Genomic DNA, 20,407 nt, shown 5'->3' with positions numbered 1-20,407 from the left:
CAAGCAGTGGGCCCTCTTTAGGTTGGATGAGCCTGATATCCAGACCTATTTCCTATTAGAGGGATTTTTCATTTTTAGTGCACAGCATTCTCAGTGTTGTTTGGCTAGTCCTGATACAGTGGAGACAATGACAACAGTAACTGCTATCATCGACTGCTGTATGCCAAGTACTTTATACAGACGATTTCCAATTCTCGGAGCCCTGCAAGATAGATATAACTAGTCTCATATTAGAAATAAGGAACAAGCTTGAAACGTTAATTAATCTGCCCCAGGATACACAGGTGGTCAGAAGATGGGATATGAACCCAGGTCTGCCTAACTCCAAGCCTCAGACTCGATTCTATGAACTAATCTACTCCCTTAATACGGGGAAGCTTGGGCCAAACGGGAAGGGAAGGTATTGTTGGAAACAAAGTGTTAGGAAGGAAGACAGAAGTATGTGCTAGCCAATAGCCCAAAACCACCACATAAAAAGCCAAGGGAGGGACATGAAGAGCACAAGCCAAGAGTAGGCCCCTCCCCACCAAGTAAGCTCACCTCCCATATTTCACTAAGACTAAACCACACCATCCAGAAAAGAAGCCCTGCATATGCAGGCTCACCTCACCCATCCAGCCTTGGCTCCCGATGCTTCAGGAAGCCCCTCTCCAAACTGTCCTTCACAGGGATTCTGTCCTTGCTTCCATACACCCAGGCCTGAGCCTTCGCTCCATCTACTCCCTTCTTTTCTGATCTCTTCCCACAGGGCCAGCTCAGGCACCACCTTCATGGAACCTTCCTGACTCCTCTAGCTCCTAGTTGCTAAACACCTCCAGCAGTGCTGTCACCTAACACATAATCACATACTGTCTGGCACCATAACATCTCTGCACCTTTGCTCCCCACTGGACTATGAATTCTTCCAGAGCTGGAACTCAGTCTGACTCATTGTATGACCCCCTGTGATCAGCTTGTGCTGGATGTGTAGTAAGGACCCTTTAGTATGGCAGCCACCATTACCTACCTCTGGAACCTCATCTCTAACCATGCCCTGGCTAACTCTGCTCCAGCCACACTGGTTTCCCCACTATTCCCCAGGCATTCGGGCATGTTCCCACCACCAGGGCCTGTGCACCTACTAGTTCATCTTTTTGAAGTGTTCTCCCCCAGAAACCCAAATAGCCCATGCCTTCAACTCCCTCAAACTTTTACTCAAATGTCCCCTCCCCAAGTCTCCCCTGGCCACCTTCTCTAATACCACCCCAGTATCCCCTATTCCCCTTCCCTGCTAGATTTTTCTCCATAGCTTCTGATACAAGGTACAATTCACTCATTTGTTTTTAGTCTTTCTCCCCTACAAGGGAGATTTTTGTCTTCTGTTCAAGGACTTTTTTCCCCCCAGTGCCTAAATATCTGATGAATGAAGGAACTAAAGTCAAGGCAGGAACCACTTTATCATATATAGCTTTGCATTCCCTTCAAGGCCAAAGAAAGCCCCAGACACAATGTGGCCCTCTCAAATTACTTTCTCAAAGCCTCTTCTCCAGGCCACTACTCATGTGCCAGGCACAACTGTAAGCTATGGATCCCTCAATGGTTCTACTGGCGTCCACAGGGACCATTAGGGAGGCAGCCAACTAGGGGAGGTGTTGGCTGGCAAGGCAAAGCAGGAAAGCAGATGAGAAGTAGAGAAGTCACAGGCGTGGTCACCTGTCTCCTCCTCCTGCTGGGGGGACCTCTCCCCTTCGCTCTCACTACAGCTCCTGCTCCTTGGCCGCTTCCGGGAGTGCCGTTCATCCTCGATGCTGGCCGGAGAGGCAGGAGAGCCCACTGTACCATGGTCCTCACCATTCTCTGGGGCCCTATCTGGGCTCCTCTGTAGCTTAACTCCATTTTTGGCCTTCTTGAAGAGGACGGATGTGCGGCGGCCCACGCCACTGAGTGGGGCACCAGCAGGGGTCTCAGGGGGCATGAGAGACACTCTGTTGATGCCATTGTCACTGAGCAGGCGTTGCAGGGGCTCACTCCCTATCTGCAGAGGTGATTTTTCCAAGAGCTCATCTTCTTCCACCTTTCTGGGCTTTAGGAATCGGCTTGGAGGCTTACTATCATTAATGGGTTTCAGAGTAGGGGGATCCGGAGGGGAGTCTTGCTCAGACAGGGAAGGTGCAGGCCCAGTGGGCTCGAGGGTTGGTGGGGGAGGCAGTATGGAGTCATCTGTTAGAGAAAAAGAGAACCTGCTTGAACATTTTAGAAAAGGTCTGCCCCTACAAGCCAGATAATGACTCTGATAAACAAGAACCAAAGGCATTGGTTCTTGACATGTATCCCAGGTCTCCCATCTGAGGCAAAAAGAATGTAGGATTAAGTTTTATCTACATTAGTAATTCTAAACCCTATGTATGAGAATCATCTAGGAAGTTTCTTAAAACTTCCAGCGTCAAGGTCCGATCCAAGGCCAACTGAAACTAAATTTCTAATGATGGGGTACTTTTTAAAAAAGCTTTACCAGGTGAATCTGATGAAGTGAGAATTACAAAACATTACTCCACACCTGAGAAAGCTGAAAGCTACCTGGCTTAATCAATAATCAGTTAAGTCTCAGCTTCACAGATTAGAGGTGCACAGCTCTCATTAGACTCAAGTGTTTTCCCTTCTGTCAATGTGTTCTGTTTCCTATCACCCAAGTGAAGCAAGGAGGACAAGCAGAAAGAGTAAGTTTATAAATGTGAAAAAATGAGAGCAAGTAAGTTAAATCAGTGGTTCCCAAACATGTCTGTTCACTTACTATCTTGAAACTTTTAAAAATTAGAATTTCCAAGCCATAGCCCAGACTTCCTTAATCTGAATCTCTGGGATGTGAGGCCTGGGAATTTTGTTTTGCAACCCTCTGGAAGAAGCTGTTGTAGCCGGTCAGTGGGCAGGACTCTGCACGGCCACAGCCCAGGAGTGGGATACAAGTGGCATGCTGGTTGCCACACAGGGAATCAGGAAGAGTCACTGCCAAATGTGACCTCCCAGCCACGTCCTTATTCTCAGCCAACCTAAAATAAAATGGGCCATTCCTTGCAGTTTGGGCCCTGGAGAGAACTACCCTCTGGAGAGAACTCCAAACCCTTCTAGACTGTGTGGATGACAGACCCTCCCCAAGCTGTAGGCTCAGCTCTGAGGACCTGTATAAGGGAGACAATTCTGTCCCCAACGAAGTGGGGAGGATGGAAAGCAGCTCAGTTTTAAGGCTGGGTCTCTGAGAATCACTTCCCCAGATGTCTCTTGCAATCTGACCTTTCTGCTTAGGATGGGCCTGTAGACTTGGCCAGCTGGGGTCAAAGCCATGAGGTAGTTCAAGAAGCCAGACCATCTTTAGGGTCTTTCTTCCTTTTCTGTCCTCCCACACCACAACCTAACCTGCTCTAAAAAAGCCTATCTACATGATGGTAGGTGAGCAAATATTTAACTGATATGTGCAATATAGCCATTATCAGGTACAAAATACTGTAATACTTCTTTATTAGTTAGTACAGAGCTGCTGGGCCCCAGCCTCTAAAACTCCCCAAACCTGTCCACAATCTAGCAACTAAATATCTCCATCAGTGGTCCCCAGAACCGACTCCAATGCAACAGCCAACATCTACTCTGATGAATTTTGGTCTCTACTGATTATTAAATATTTTGAATATCATCCCTGGATATACATGGAAGCACGACCTCTCCAAGGATTTTTGCTTGCCCACAAGGGTCTGACCTAAACTCAGGAAAGGATGCTTGCACCATCCTTGAGATTTTAGCTTAACCCTTACTCCCTTAGTTTGGCCTCCAACCCCGTCTGCCCCTGATTGTCTCACCTCTGTCCCCATCATCTTCTGGCTCCTCCTGTGGGGCCTGCTCCAGCACAGCCGCATCCCCCTGGGGCCCTGCTGGCAGCTCCCCATTGGACACAGTCTTGTTCAGTGATGGTGGCTGTGGTGGTGGTGGCTGTGCCAGCTTCTGCCGAAGGGCATTGATCTCCCTGCGCAGCAGGCGGACGCGACGGGTCCGGGCCCCGCTGGACCGCATGGCGCTCACCAGGTCCAATTTCTCCAGCAGCTCCTTCAGCTGCACCTCCGGGGACAAGTGGGCCCGGTTCTCTGGGATGAGGATGTTGTCCACTGCCAGGGAGAAGGGAGGACAGAAGGGCTGAAGGATCTGCCCAGCCCAGGGCAAGGGAAGGGGCTGAATCCTTTGGATGCAAAATATTCTCCTGGAATGCCTGGGCCAGTGGCTTCCAGCAGCGTCACTGTGGGGCCCTGGCCCTGGTAACACCGTTGCCCGGAGGGCAGCCACAGGGACAAGGTCAGAATCTGGGAAACATCTGCAGGAAGCTGTTCACAGTCATAATTACAGGCTCTGTGGAGCAGGCACGAGGCAGCTTGGCAATCTCCTGGGCCTGAGTGACTGGCTACTGCCATCGAGAAGCAGAGAGCAGGGGCAGGCAGAGTGTGGGGCTCAGAGGCAATTCCATTTTTCTGGTCCTCTACTTGCACTCTTCTGAATGAGCCAGACATACACTAGCACGGCACTCTCCCTGCCCCATGCTCTGGACGCTGTATAGAGGGCATCCAGAAGAGGAAGACCCCTGGTAAGGATTTAAGTTTTCAAACAGACAGCCAGTACCTGATTCCCTTTCCTACCATTCAAGAAATAGTGAATTCGTTAAACTTTAGCTCCTAGAACTACTGCAAGCCACAAGCAGGAATATCCCAGTCTGGGCCTACCCTCAGCTCTCCTCGTGTCTACCCTAAATAGCTCCAAGGCCCACCCTGATCCCTGGCTCTCTGGGCTCCATCCCTGTGCCTCCTCTTGGTCCCTCTCCTCCCCACCCATCCAAGGCTTCTCACCGTCTTCCCAGGAGAAGCGGTAAAAGTCCTCCAATTTGGGTGACTCAGGCAAGTGGGTGCCCCTCTCGGGGTCATAGCCGATGTTCTCTGCCTGCCGCCGGGCATGCCGCAGGATGGCCCCTCCCAGGTCCCGCAGGCGGACAGCTGCTCGGTGGAAAATTGTGTCTTTAGCATTATACTTCATGCAGTTGGTAACTATAAGGTTAAAGTCCTCCTCAAACTCCTCCAAGGTGCGGTACAGGTGGGACTCCAGCTTCCGCCTCATGGTAGAAAAATCCATTGGCTTGGATATGAATTCCAGGTAATCTGGAACCTAAACATATAAAACCTGTACAATTACAACAACCATTTACTAGCCAAACAGGTGCACCCTTCACCAGCACTCTTGCCTCCCCATTTTCTGGTTTGGCACGCTGCACAGTCAGAGCCCCAGGGCCCTGGCCCACCCTGGCCTGCTAACTCCTCACCATGGGCAAGTCTACTAGCTTTGCCAGAAACCCCCAGGTGTCATACACCCTGTGGCCTGACCCCTTCCTGGCCTACTCAGACCCTGTTTCCAGTCCAGGAGGGGCTCACTGCTCAGGAAGTGGTGGGGGAACTTGCCTCACTCAGGTTGACAGGTTCGGCAAAGATGTGTGCCGGATCCTTCTCCTGCAGCAAGTCCAGTGTGGTTCTCAGCAGAACATTGAATGGCATAAGCTCCAGCTCCATCGCGGCCTGCTGGACTTTGACCTGTGCAGAAGGTGGAAAGAGATCAGGACACCCTCTGCGAAGAGGCACCAAACTTTTTCTTGATTACTTTTACCAATCATGTACAACAAATTTTCACAGGATATTAAGCTGACCGGTATATGAGGAGAGATCACCCAACTTTCAGCCTAGAAATAATGACCAACAGCTACTGCTGTGTGAATGTTCCCTACATATCGAGCACCGTACCAAAACTTACAATAACAGTTAACACTTTCATAGTCCTTCCTAAATGCCAAGTAACATTCTAACCATTTTATGGAACATTAACAACTATATCAGGTAGGTACAGATGAGGTGTTTTACATGGAGAAAACTGAGGCACAGAGAGACTGACCGGCCCAAGGCCACATAGCCAGTAATGAGCAGAATAGGGATTTAGTCTCCGATAGCCTGATTCCACAGTGTGTGCTCTTGACTACTATGCCACACTGCTTCTCTACTTATGTTACTTTGATTAATCATCACAATAATCCTGAGGGAGAAATTATTATCCTCCTTTTACAAATCTGGAATCTGAGATTTGGAAGTATAATGAGGAGTCACTAACCCAATGAGATAGGACTTGAACCTAGCTTTGTCTTAGTCCAAAGAGCACACTGATGATTTAAAATGTGACTCGGGCCAGCATTCCCACTTAGTATACTAAGCTATTGATCCCATTGGCCTTGAGGCCATCTTGGGATAACTAAGGCCTCTAGGCTCACCCCCTCAGGCAGCAAGAAGCCTCACATATGTACAGTGACAGAAGTACATTGCACAAATGTTATTTTCTATGTATGCCCTAATGCTAAAAGGTTGGGAAGTCACAGATTAGATTATGAAATATTTCTTCTTCTTAGTGACATCAAAATGGGCCTGACTGCTTCCTTTCCCCTTTTATCTCTCTGAACCAGAGGCAAGAAGAAAAGCTCAGCTGTGCGACCAAGACTGGGATGGCACAGTCTGAATCCACAGAGAAGGTCCTGAGATGTCCTCTGTGCCACCCACACACACTATGTATGGCAAGAGCTGCCCAGTCTCACAGATGGAAACTCAGACTACAGGTCTACAGAGAGAAGGGCTCGTGCTGGGGCTGAATAGTGAAGTAGGATTTGGAGAAAGAGAGAAAGGAACATCTTTAACCCAGGCCTCTGAAGCATGCAAGGAACAGCATGCTATTCCTAGACTGGAGAGAATGGTTTTGGCTTGTCACTGATTCAATTAATAGTATTTACTCTCTGCCCTGTGCAGAGTGCTGCAGTAGACACTTCAGGGAGACAGACTATCGATGATGGTGATGCTGACAGCTGACACTTCTATAGCTCCCACTGCATGCCAGGCACTGTTCTAAGCTCTTTATATATAGTAAGTCATCTAATTTTCACAACCTTCTGGTGTAGGTTCTATTATTACCCCCATTTTACAATCAAGGAAACTGAGGTAGAAAGAGTTTAGCAATTTACCCAATGTCACATAAGCACTGAATGACAGAACCAGATATAAAACCAGGTAGTCTGGTGCCACAGTTCATATTCCTAACCCCTCTGTTACACTACTACCTCAGCGTTGCCCATGCTTAGAGGCTTAGAATCTCCTTGAGTCAAAGCTGGCAATTTGTTTTTAATTTTTTTTAATGTTTATTTATTTTGGGGAGGGGGAGGGAGAGAGGGAGAGAGACAGAGTATGTGCACACAAGTGGGGGAGGGGCAGAGACAGATGGAGATACAGAATCTGAAGCAGGTTCCATACTCTGAGTTGTCAGCACAGAGCCCGACGTGGGGCTCGAACCCATGAACCGTGAGATCATGACCTGAGCTGAAGTCAGATGCTTAACCGACTGAGCCACCCAGGTGCCCGAGGTTGGAATATCTGAATGATTCAAGACCATAAGGGCCAAGTGAAAACTCTCAGAAGCTCTCAGGCCAGCCGCAATGCCCATCAGAATGGGCTGAGAAGCTTTTCAAAATACTCAAGGCCAGACTCCTGAGATTTTTTAGGTCAGAAACTCCAGGGATGGGCTCAAGCATATGATAATAGCTTATGCTTGAGGCCACCAGAAGCTGAATCCCCATAGTTAGAAGCCATGTGCAGCACCATACCAATACAGAGTAGGCAGGCTTTGGAGGGCAGGAAGGCGAGAAAGGTGACACCAGGCAGAGGCTCCTGGCTCTCCTGATGCCACACTGAGAGCGGGAGAAAAAGATTCTGAACAAGAACCCTGGAGCTGGGGGCTCTTCCTCACCTGTTCTCGCTTGAGCTTCTCTCTTTTCCGAATCAGCTCAATCAGCAGCCGTGCCCGCTCCAAGTCATGCCGGAGCTTCTGCCAGTATTTCAGCTCTTCCTTCACTGCACTGGTCTTCTCATCCTGCTCTCGCTGCAAGAAGGACAGGAAAGGAAGGAGGAGCTGGGGGCCTCCCTTTTACCCAGAGTGCCCTCCCTGTTCAAGTCTCACAGGGCCTCGGCAGGTGACAGCCCTTGACCCTTGCTGACCCACACTCCTGAGAGCCCTTCCACCCCTCCCTCTCTACCCATGCCTTCTTCCTCTGCTCCCCCAGCCTCGCAGCAATGTTTCTTGCATTGCCCCACAATAACCACTGCTGGAGTGTGATCTGTGACTGCTTCCTCTACCCCTGAGGACACCAGGGGGCAGCTGTGCCTCTCAGGGATAGAAAGAATTTCAGAAGGAAAACTAATAGACACCTCAAGGTGGAAAGAATTTCACCCTACAGCTTCGACTTGGCTAGAAAACAAAGTGAAGTTCTTACTACCAGCCTGTACTAACTGACTTGACCATATTTTAAAATACCACCAGCACCAAAAAAGATGATTCCTGCCCTAAAAGAGGTTACAGTATAGTTGGGGGAAGGCAGAGGCCTAGGGTTTGACACATAAGGGCACAGTAGCATAAAGACAAATAATAAAAACTCAGCAGATAAACTGAATACCAAATGTTAAGAGAATGTAAAATAGAAAGGATCGGAGTGGTTGGGGTTAGGTCTGGGAAGGCTTCCGGTGAAAGCACTCTCACTAGGGGTTTACGGTAGTGATGGACACGGATGAACAAAGCAGTAAGGAACCAAAGGGACCACAGAGAAGAAGTGTTGGAAGAAGCAGAATTAGTGATTTTTTGCCTGGTGAAAAAAAATGGCCTGGCCAGAGCAGAAAAGCTGGATAACCATAAAAGTTAAGCAAGATCCAGGATTCAGCTGATAAGAAGGCTCAAACTCCATGCAAAGGATCCTGGATGTGGCCTGCCTGGAGAGGGGGAATATATTCTGGAAATGGAAGTGACAAGATGGAAAATGGTATGTGAATGAGACTGTATCAGTAGTAGAGCAAAGAAAGAATCAGAGGTGGGAGACCAACTAGAAAGCTACTGCTGAAATTAAGGGGGCATGGGTGAGCAGGGGAGCTGTAGAACAGAGACAAAGGATCATATACTGATAAACTCCTCCAAAGTAGCATAAGGGATGATTAACTGTGGCTTGTTATGGAGGGAAGAATCAAAAGTAACTCCAAGGTGGGGAAATGTCTGAGGTCAGGAGAAAGAAGGTTCCATGTCAATATTAGGGAAATACATTTATGAAGAGAAGAATAATGAATTCAGTTTCCAATATATGAATTCTAGGAAACAACATCTACAAGAACATCTATAGTTTCTCTGCCCCAGGACTGAGGGCAGAAAAAAGGGATGAGGACAAGAAAAGAAACCTGCCACACTTATTTACAACTATGAGAGTGTACAGCTCTCCAAGCCAATGGGCAGGCAGCACAGTCCCTGGGAATGTTAATATTGCGGTCAAAGGGTGGAGGAGGAGCAAAAGGGTGTGACAGAGAAGCTCTAAGACAAGGTGATCCACGGTGACAAATGTAGCCCAATGGACAATGCAATGAGAATCTGAGGTAAGGCTTGCTAGGCTGGGAGGAGGTGGCTGATGTTCTAGGAGAAGCTACAGGGGAGCCGGTGGACCATTTCAAGGAAGGACGAGATACAGACTTGCACTTCAGGATTTTAGTTACAAAAGGCAAAAGTGAAATCAGATAGAACCCAGAGGGCACCAGAGTCACGTAAAAGATTGCTTCATCTCTGGGGTAGTGGTGTGGAAATATTTAAAGGCAGAAGTAATGGAGCAAGTGAAGAGGGAAAAAGAAGTAAATAGTAAAAAAAAAAAAAAAAAAAAAAAAAAAAAAAAAAAAGAGTCTCTCACGAGGCTTCCACCATCTCAGAAAACAGTAAACATGCAGCAACTCCGTGGCTAAAATGCCACAATTGGCCAGGCTGTGTGCTACAACTGAGATGGCACATTTGTGTGTTTTCTATGAAACATTTTTGGCAGATGTCAGTATAGTGTGTTAAGGAAAGTGCTCCTTGTCCTAATTCATGCAACATGGCCACCTGGCTCTCATTCAGCCCATTCCTTCCTTTCTGCCATGCCTGCAAGGTTTTCCCCACATAATGGAAAGCTGGGCTTATTCTCCATTCTCCCCTAGAATATGCTTCAAAGTCAAGCCTCTCCCATCCAGAAGGAGCTGCTGTCTGGTCCCAAAGACTCTACAGTGTTGGAGGTCATTCCTGGGCTATGCCTCCTGGAGGGGTGACCGCCTACAGGTAAAGGCTCTGCAGAGGGCTCAGGGAGGGGTTACCCCAACCATCATTTCTTCTCCTTCACCCTCCACCTCCTCCATCATCTTCAATCACTTCACTTACCTGCTCGGCGTTTCTTTGGGACTGCAGGTGGGAATGCAGGCGCCGGATGAGGGGGACACCGTTCCGTGCCTGCCGCTTCAATAGCCAGTAGTTGTGAAGCCGCTGTATGAATTGGTTTTTCCTCTGAAAGGAGAGACCACTACAGATCTTGTTCAACCTTGAGTGGAGGCACAGGGAAGTGAAAGACAAGGTCAGTGGGCAGCCCTGATTATAGCTTCCTGTTCAGACCCTGGTTCATTTCTGAACCTTACATATAAAAGAATATAGGATAAAGTGGTCAAATGCCTAACCTCAGAGAAAGGCTTAAAAAAGACAGCAAAGTTAAGCAGCTCAGATTCAGCGTGAGATATATCGCCTGATTTTCTACTTCCTACCTTGCAGTCCTGATTCTCCAAAAGAACCCTCTCCCAGGAACCCTGTTTCCTACAATCCTAAGAAACAGGCCTGTGCCCCATACCCCTACCCTTCTCTTGATAAAAGCAGCAAAAGAAGGCAGGAACCCGAGTAAGCTATAGGCAATGTGGTCACTATTTCCAGCCACCCTGTGGCTGAGGGTCTCCCCAGACCAGGGAATAGTCAATAGCCAAGCTGGAAGGAAAACTAGTAGAACTACACCAGGCTACTGCTTTCTGAGCTCAAATGCAACACCTTGGAGTTGTCTGACCCCTGGTTTTTAATTAAAGATCTCAGCAGCCTAAAAATGTCTAATTTTGAACCAAATGAAAAAAAAAAAAAAAACTGGTTAAGAGGATGGAGAATCTGAAAACTTAGCTGGCTAAACTAACCCAATAGAGAAATCTTAAAGTCAGGATTTAAGCCAATAACACGTGGGGACGATGGAGGGGTAAGTGAAAGGGAAAGGAATTAATAAAAACCTATAATCTTTATGTTAACAGCCCTGTTGCGAAGTGGGTAACATTATTCTCATGGTAACAAAAGATGGAAAGGCAGCTTAGGAAGAGAGGCTGAATAAACTATCAAAGTCACTAATGCAGTTAAAAATGTGGTGGCGCAGTGTGCCTGGGTGGCTCAGGCGGTTAAGGGTCTGACTCTGGCTCAGGTCATGATCTTGCAATTTGTGGGCTCAAGCCCCACATTGGGCTCTGTGCTGACAGCCTGGAGCCTGGAGCCTGCTTAAGATTCTGTGTCTCCTTCTCTTTCTGCCCCTCCTCCACTCACGCTCAGTCTCTCAAAAATAAACAAACATTAAAAATAAATAAATAAATAAAAAATAAATAAACAATGGTGGCCCTGGATGGGATTTGAATCAATGATCCCTCTGTTACACCATCCTGTGTCCTAAAATTGGTTATTCACACAGTAAGCAAGGCCTCAGTGCCCCTATGTTTCCCCCACTTCCTCATCTCGCTGCACTGAAAGGAAGGTTAAGTGTGGCTAAACAAGAAAGTAAAACCTAACAAGGGTGGGCATGTTGGGCTGGACATTGATCACCTAGGCCTTGTGCCTATCCAAGGTCAGACATTCCTGTCCCAAAGCCAAGCTTAAAAAACCAAGACCTAGGCCTTTCCCCAAAGAACAGATTCCCCACCAATGCCCATGCCAAGCACACCTGCCCAGATGCAGGCAGCCCCCTCCCTCTACAACCTCTTGGCTATGGAGGGTCCCAACAGCATTTGTGCAGGTAGAAAAAAGAATAATAATAAAATAGCAGCAGCAGCAGCAGCCACCATTTATTGAGCACTTACTATTTACCAGGCACTGTGCTAAGTGCTTTACTTATATTATCTCATTTATTTCTCACAACAACTCTATCAGGTTCATTAACAAATAAATAAGACTTGAAGAAATAACTTGCCAAAGTTCACATGGGTAGTTAGTGAGAGGAGCAAGATTCAAAAGCAGGTCTGTCTGGTTTCTTAGCCAGCATGCTAAGGCCTCTGCAAGACACATCTATAAGGGCAGATATGACAACCAAAAAGTCTAGTCCCAGGGCACAGCCACCCTACAGATGTTACTAAGCGTGAACTCCAGTCAACATCAGGGAAGAGGGTAGCCTACAACAGCTCTGTGACTAGAAGGCATTTCCAGTTGACCGAATTCTAACTCCAGTCATGGCTCACGAGAGCCTCTCCCTCCTGCTCTGCTCCGCTCTTATGTCTCCTTCCCAGACTGACAAGTCTGTTTGCCCGTTCCTTACACAACTCATTCCCCACTACCCTCTAGCACTCTTTTCTCCCTATCCTTTTCAACAAGAGAGACAAACAGCAGGAACAGAGCCTGGAGGCATCATGAGTTCCAGCTCGTGGTCAGGTTCTGTTGCTTTCCACCTGGTTCCAGCCCTTTGAACAGGACTTGGCATACAGTAAGTGCTCAATAAACATCTCGTTGAATGAATAAAGGAGTGAACAACTTTACCTCCTGTTGCCGCAGTTTCTTCATCTGGGGGTGTGGGAGAAGGTGCAAGGACTACATTAGATTAAATAATCTTCAAGATTCCTTCCTACTCTAACACTGTATACTTTGCAAAGAATATCACCCTTGAGATGACCTTCCAATGAAAAATCTTTCCTGTCTCTGGCTTTTCTGCCCTCTAACAGCTACTTCTCTAATGGTTTAAAATAGATACAATGATGTCTCTACAGACTCACTAGGGGCCAAGGTGGCTTAGACATACAGTTGAGCTGAGTGATCCTTTTCCCCCTAAATCTAAAGCTTCTCAAGAAGAGAAATAGCATATCCTCCCCACACCACCACCCACCCCTTCACAAAAAGTCTCCATCATTCTCAGAATAGAGCCTTCTAGATAGCAGGCACCCATACTGACCCCTTAAAACAGTGGTTCTCAGTTCTATCCCCCCAGGGGTTTTTGGAAACATAGGAGATTGTCACAAAGACCAGGCAATGAGGGAGTGGATACAAATGGCACTTACAGATCAGGGATGCTAAACATCAAGAAATGTATGGGACAGTCCTAATGATAAACAATCATCCCATCCAAAATGCCACTTGTGCACCTGTTGAAAAATGCTGCCTTAGACATCCTTCACCTGGGTTTCTAAGCAACTTAATTTTGTCTCACCTTGAAGCCAAGGAAACACACTGCTGTCAGGGCACAATCAAAACCACAAACCAGACCAGGGACCAAAGGAGAAGTCTAAATTCGAGGGCACAGAAGAGAACAAATGTTCACCAACCATGCTTGGGGAAGGAGGTCCTGGCTCAGGGCCAGCACCAGCCCAACCAGAAACCATCGGTCCATGTGGAGACCTCCTGACCAAGCTTACCTATATGAGGGGATCTGTGGGACAGTGACCATGGGGACAGTGGAGGGTGTATCTCGGCCCATTTCCTCTGGCTCCTTCTTGATTTTCTGCTTCAAAGTCATCTTGTTCTTCTTGGGCACTCCCTTGAGGGGGCCACCTACCCCACCTTGGCCTTCATCTTCCTCCTCTTCTTCTACCTCTTCCTTCTCTTCCTCCTCTCCACAGCCCTCCTTCAGGCCTTCCTCATCCCCAGCCTCACTGAGGCTTCCAGGGGAGTCACCCTTCCTCCTAGCAGTGGCAGCACCTGGCGGCGAGTGGGCCTCACAGTAGGCGGTCTTGCGTACTGTGAAGATGGTGCCATTGAGGCTGGTCTCACGCATGGGCTCAATCTTCATGAAGAGCCCAGCCCGCTGTGCACATGTCACATGGAAGGCTGTGTAGCAGTTCACCTTATGGCACTGGATGGCTGCACCCAGCCCCTTCTGCTTGCAGATATAACAGGTTAGTTTCCAGCGGGCAGGTGGGATGTTGTCAATGCCCTCAATGGGCTCCAGGAACACGGTGTTAGCGAAGCAGACTTCAGGGATCCAGATGGCACACACCACGTGGGCCCAGTGCCCATCACTGGTCTGTTTGAAGGCGCCGCCCTTATTGGGGCAGAGGACGCAGTCCACAGGTCGGGAGGGAGACTGTAGGCAGCAGCGGCATAGCCACTGGCCCTCAGGGATGTAGGGGACACCGTAGCACTCCTGGTGTACAGCCAGGTTGCAGATATCACAGAAGAGAATGACATTGCTGTTGTGGCATTCGTCATCCAGGCACACACAGCAAAAGGCGTCTTCATCAATGAGTGACTGCTGGGCCCCACTGCTGCGACTCTCCAAGTATGACTCCTTCTCGAGCCGGTCTACCAGCAACTCAAAAGTGTCTGCTGACACCAAACTGTGCCCATCTACTCGCCGCTTCTCATTCACCATGTCCAGCCAGGCAAGGTCCTCCTCATCCATGTCGTATTCTACCTCCGCATCCAGGTCTTCAGGTGGCTTCTCGATGTAGCGGTAGTAGGCAGCAGGCAGTGGGGGTGCTTCTGGCTGGCTGCCTGAGTCCACCATGCGAAAGCTGGGTTGCGGGAGGTGGAAGGAAGTGCCGGATGCATGCTTGGAACAGGACTCCTTCTTCTTGCCCTTGGAGGAGGGTTTTTTGGACTTGCCAGGAAACTGAGGCTGCTCACTGTTCTCCTTGTTACTATTGCATTCGGTGATATCCTGGGCAGTCAGCTCATCCTCTGTGATGATCTTGAGTGGATCATAGATGCTGATTCGATGCAGGCGTCCATCGATGTCCACCTCGACAATCCTTTGGGCCTGAGCATAGGTCAGGGTCTCCCGAGTAGGTGAGCACTTCAGACTGTAGGGAGATGGGGAGCGCCGACCCTCGGCATTCTGCCGCGACTTCCGGCGCGGCTTCCTCATGGCACCTGGGAACCAAGGGGACAGGCCTAAGGAGAAACCACGAAACTGAGTTGAATGTTCAGGCATGCACTCATTCATCCTTCCATCTGATCGAATGGCCACCACGAAGACTGTCTGTTCCCTCTGCCTGAACATCCTGCCCCTCAGACATCATCACACAGCTTGCTCCTTCGCTTCAACTTTTTTCACAAACACTGCTTCTCAATGAGACCCTCTCTGACCATTTTATCTTAAACTGCAAATCTCTTTCCCCCATCAGCAATCTTTCATTTTGCTTTATTTTTCACTATGACACTCACCATTTTTTATCATGCTATGTAATGTGCCTATTTATCATAAATGTTTGCTTCCTTCCGTTAGAATGCAAGCTCCATGAGGGGAAGATTTTTGTCTATTTTGTTCACCGCTGTATTCCCAGCACCTGGAATGATACCTGGCTCCTTAATAAGCACTCAATAAATATTAGTTGAATGAAAGGAGAAATCAAACCTGCATGGTCCCTGCCTCTAGGTGCTCCATCTAATTGAAAGGACAGAAAAGTAAACAGATCTTGGGGCGCCTGGGTGGCTCAGCCGGTTACGCATCCGACTTCGGCTCAGGTCATGATCTCACAGTTCGTGGGTTCAAGCCCCGTGTCAGGCTTTGTGCTGACAGCTCAGAGCCTAGAGCCTGCTTCGAATTCTGTGTCTCCCTCTCTCTCTCTGCCCCTCTCCCACTCATGATTTGTCTGTCTCTCAAAAATAAATAAATGTTAAAAAAAAAAAAACTTTAAAAAAAGAAAAAAAGAAAAGCAAATCATTACAAATGATCATTACAGATCATTACAAAACAACACAGGGAGAGATCTAAAATTCTAATGATGTCCTACATAAGGCTGTGGGATACCTACCTATGGAAAAGGATGGGGTGGTTAAGGGTTCAGAAAAGAAGAAAACAAAAAGAGCATCCACTTTTAAGCTGTGTACATGAACAGTGGCCCCACCAGAGGATCAAAAGCTCACAGGCCTAAAGCCCTCTCCCAACCCATCTTACAATGATCAGAAGCCCTATCCCCTAACCACACCCAGGAGTGAAGAGGTGAAGGCACCTGAAATGTCTATGTACAGTCTAAAGACTTCAAACTACAGTATAAAGGGCTGTCTCTGGAAAAGGCAGCTTTGAGGAAGCACTGGCTAATACATTTCTAAGCAGAAACACTGGAAGCTCTGGGAGTGGTCCACAAGTGGCACTGAAGTTTTAAGTGGCCTATCTGAGACCCTCATTGGACCCAAGGCCAAGATGACTGGGGCAATATCTGAGGTAAACTCTCAATGCATTCTCTTACCTCAGAAGTCCCTCTCTCCCCAAATCCTTACATTTAGTTTGCCCCTGTGCAACAAGGAGAAAGCCCTTAAGTTTCCCATATCATTCTCTGGATAAAGGGAATCATGACAAGCTCATAAGGAGCTACGGCAGCAGTTACTGAGGCCATCACTACTGGGACAGACATTTGGAGATACGGGGCTCCAAGTGTGGGCAGAAAGGAAACAACAGTGAGAGGATTTCAAAGAGAAAAAGAGTCTGTCACCTTGGTTGCAGGATCTACCACCTTTATCTATAAAAGCAAAGATGATGATGATAATTTAGCACACTTTTGCAAACTACAAATCCTTTCCCCCCCCCCTTTTTTTTTTCTAATTTTTAAAGTAATTTCTACCCTCAACATGGGCTCGAACTTACGACTCTGTGATCAAGAGTCACATGCTCCACCAACTGAGCCAGCCAGGCACCCCAATCCCTTTTACTTTTAATTATTTCTCTCAACTAGCTTGGGAGGTAGGATAGATATTATCGTCTCCATTTTACAGATGAAGAAACAGAAGCTCAACAAGATGTCACTCAACCCAGAGGTAGTGAGCGATAAAGCTACAGGTCAAACCCAGGTCTCCCGACGGGTTGAATTCATCTCCCTGGGAAGTAAGACCACCACAGAAATGCCGTGGTCTGGTTCAAAAAGAGGCTCTGGGGCGATCTAGGTTCCAACCTTGGTCCTGCGTGACCTGGAGAAAGTCACTTAATCTCTCTGTGCCTCCACGCTCCACCAGTAAAATGAAAAACTCTACCTCTTAAGCGTTGCTCTTGGTCAACAGAGAATTATCACCACCCTTGTTTAAAAGGCCTTCCAACCCCCAAGTGTGACTGAAACACACAAACAAACACCGACTTGGCTGAGGAACAGTGGCGGGCAGGCACACGACCCATTGGGAACAAAAGGCAACAGAATCATCACGGCAATTCTGTCCAGGTTCCAGAGACCCTTGGCCACTACATGCCTGGCAAATGCCAAGTCCCTGGGGGTAGCCCAGGCCAACAGACCTGCCTCACTGCCCCCACGCCTTCGCGGGCAGGGAGAACCTCGCAGGAGTGTGAAACCCTACCTCGGTACTAACCTGAAATCCTGAAAGAGTTTGGAGGGTGTGGACCCTCCTTTGTTAAAGCGCTGTATGTTCTTCCTCCCTACCAGCTACCACCTCCTTGGCAGCGTGGGTTAGTCCTCACCCAAACAGCAAGTATCTAAGGAAAACCTCTTGGGTCCTCCCCAAGCCTCCAGGCACCGGGTGGGGGTGGGGGGGCAAATTCTGGAGAGGGAAGGGCGGCTGCTGAGGAAAAGGAGTTTCGCCCGCAAGGAGCTTACAGTCCAGTTTTTTGGCGGGAGCGTCTCATCCCACACAGCCCTTCCCACAGACACGCGTCCAAATACCCCCCAACACCCCCAGAGGTCTCCTCAGCACCCCCGAAGCTCCACTTGCCCACCCCACCCAGGTCCCCGAAGAACGAGGAGTTTCTGCAATTAGACCCTACCCCCTGTACCCCCACGAGATACTCATGAGACAAGGGAGAACCCCAGCCAAGGCTCCTGCCCCTTTAAAGGGGCACCTCTTCCAGAAAAATCTTGACCCTTCCGAGGAGAAAGGAGGGAAATAACATCTCCTCCCCCAAGGGGAGGGGGGCGAGCGCGCCAGAGACAGACTGACGCGCAGTCCGACCCTCAGACAGAGAAAGCTAGCGCCAGCGAACCAGCGGGGCAGAGAGGCGAGCGCCCATTGGTCGCCTCACCTGCCGGTCAGCAGAAACCAGGGGGCCAAGGGCTGTTCGGGGGGCGGAACCTTCTTCCGGCCTGACCAATTGGAGAGCATGGCGGGGGCGGGGCTCGGCGGCTCGCCAGCCAGGGCCGGGGGGGAGGGAAACAAGATGGCGGCTACGGGAGGGGGTCCTCGCTTTTCAGCTCCCCCCTCACCCGCCTTCTCCTTCCCCGCCGCCGCCCTCGCTCCTGGAGAGCGCTTTCGCGCCGCCCCCGCCCCGCTCGGGAAGCCCCCTGCTTCCCTCTCCCTGCCCCCCCCACCCCGGCGCGCAGTCCCTGGTCCCCGTAGGCCCCGCTGCCCCCGCCCCCGCTCCGTTCGGCCCCTCTGCCACCCCCATTACCTCAGCCGCCGGCCCGGCCCCACCGTTCGGGGCCCCTGGGCGCGGGCGGGCCGGCCGTCGAGCAGGTCGGCGCGGCCCTGGGAGCGGAGCGCGGCCTCCTCCCGCGCTAGCCTCCGCGGCCACCGCCGTGCCCCCTCCCGGCCCGCGCAGGGGCCCCGGCCCGGCCGCCGCCGCCGCTCCCGGGGGAGGAGGGGGAATGAAGCCGCTGCCGCCGCCGCTGCCGCCACGGAGCCCGGCCGAGGGGAGGGAGGGATCAGCCCCCAGGCAGGATCCGCCCCTCCGGCCTCCCCCCCGCCACCTCCACCCCTTCCCTCGCTCCCTCCCTGGCTCCGCGGGCTCTCCCGCTGAACAGGAGCGAGAGCGCGAAAGAGGGGGGAACGCGAAGAAAATCCCCCCGCCCGTGCCCGGCGCAGCGGCGGCCGGGGCGGCGCGGAGAGGAGCGCGGAGCCGCCGCCGCCACGGGGCACCGTCCCCGGCTCGGCCTCACGGTGGCGGTGCGGACGCGGCAGGGGCGCGGAGCAGAGACCGGCTCTGCGCCCGCCGCGGCCGTGGCTCACCCCGGCGTACCCCGCCGCCGGGCGAACCCCACAAGACAGCGGGGGACGTTCGGGTCTGGTTGGGAAAGACCGGCATCCCTAACTCCTTAGAGTGGTCAGTCGTCCACTCCCCCTGCTCCTGCGAGAGGTGGCTACGGTTTGGGGCAACAAACCCCCTACCCGAGCTAGAGGGCCCCTCCAGAGGTTAAGCCAGGGGAGTCATCGGAGTCAAAACCCGTGTGTAGTTTCTTGGGGGGTGCAGGTGCCTGTATTCCTCCCAGAAAGTCGCCCTCCCTCCCTGGCCGTGCTCTGGTCCGGAGGACAAAGGTCTGGCGATGTCCATCCCCTCCCCCAGTGAGGACAGCCGGGAAAGACCCTCTGTTGTGGACAGGTGAGCGTCTCGTTCCCCATAGGACATCCTTCTTAAGAAACAGACCTGACTTCGTTGTGCCATTCTCTCCCTTACGTGTTGAAAAAGAGTAGACATGAAAGTTTGACAGTGTACTTAAGGACGTCTGGTAACTCGTTTGTCTCTGGAGACAAGGGAAACTCTCCTTAAACCTGATGTGGCTAGGAATTGGTTAGTTTAATGCAATAAGCGGCTTTCTAAAAGACTCTTGACAAATGGCAACTTGAGACTTCAAGATAGGATCAGACTGGCTTTGTTTTGATAAGTAAATCTAAGAAGAGATGACTCTTTTGCCACCCCCTTTTGCCTATGAATTAAAAAGCTTGCCTCATACGACTGAAGTCTTAAGTACCAATATTTAATGACGTGTACAAAAGATGTATGGATAGACTGCCTTTCAACGTGGAGATGAATGACATATTTTGAAAGCGTTTCCTCTGCCCGCGCTGGTGGTGTAGCTTGATGAGACTTTCACAATCTCTTGCCTGGTTCTGATGATGAAGGACACGGATTCTAGAGTCAGAGGACGAAAGGTAGTCTTGGGACCCAAGTCTTCCACATGTTTAAACCGAACGTATTGCTACTTTTGGAAGTATAGATGTTCGTTATCCTAAGGAATTTAAATACATTATGTTGTGAATTTGGAAGTGTGGTAAAAGTTAGGAAGCTAATTTGTATTACAAAGATGTTTTTCTGGTTACACAGTAGCACCTGGTAAAAGTGAGAGCAAAAATACTTCTGTTTACCAATTTTTTGAAAGAGAAGGGAGTGTCTCGTGGAGCTAAGCAAGGCCAGGGCAATGTTTTGAAAACTGTGAAGAAGTATGAATTGATGTCAAGTGTTCTAAGGCTATGGGGAATAATCATTTGGACGGAAGGTGTAGAAAAAAGATGATTAATTGTGGGAGGGAGAGCCCCAGAGGCAAAAGAATATTACAGTTACTTTTAGTTAAGGGGGGGGGGGAACCCCTGAAGACTAATAGAAACAATACTGAATTTCTTTTCT

The 20,407-nt window shown here is 49.7% G+C and overlaps 1 protein-coding gene across 7 annotated transcripts in view; it reads right to left on the bottom strand.

The window, feature by feature from the left end:
* Window positions 1-18,593, bottom strand: part of BRPF3 (bromodomain and PHD finger containing 3) — a 34,061-nt gene extending 15,468 nt beyond the window's left edge. For 4 of the 7 annotated variants that reach the window (XR_009262942.1, XR_009262941.1, XM_058733718.1 and 1 more), the window contains exons 1-8: window positions 18,458-18,593; window positions 13,545-15,021; window positions 10,300-10,456; window positions 7,834-7,965; window positions 5,463-5,591; window positions 4,860-5,172; window positions 3,828-4,130; window positions 1,693-2,199 (exon numbers count right to left, since the gene is read on the bottom strand). Coding sequence is in view for 5 of the 7 variants with exons in the window: in XM_058733718.1 (XP_058589701.1) it covers window positions 1,693-2,199; window positions 3,828-4,130; window positions 4,860-5,172; window positions 5,463-5,591; window positions 7,834-7,965; window positions 10,300-10,456; window positions 13,545-14,995 (2,992 nt within the window). In the remaining 2 variants the exon portion in view is untranslated. Of the gene's footprint in view, window positions 1-1,692; window positions 2,200-3,827; window positions 4,131-4,859; window positions 5,173-5,462; window positions 5,592-7,833; window positions 7,966-10,299; window positions 10,457-13,544; window positions 15,022-17,424; window positions 17,599-18,457 lie in introns of those variants that run through there. The other 3 variants (XM_058733720.1, XM_058733719.1, XM_058733722.1) reach the window with 3 other exon arrangements.
* Between the last annotated feature and the right edge of the window lie 1,814 nt (window positions 18,594-20,407).

This window comes from Neofelis nebulosa, chromosome 6 (assembly GCF_028018385.1).
Source record: "Neofelis nebulosa isolate mNeoNeb1 chromosome 6, mNeoNeb1.pri, whole genome shotgun sequence".
NCBI lineage: Eukaryota > Metazoa > Chordata > Mammalia > Carnivora > Felidae > Neofelis > Neofelis nebulosa.
Note: the sequence above shows the minus strand (reverse complement) of the source record. Positions and strands in the feature narration are given on the sequence as shown.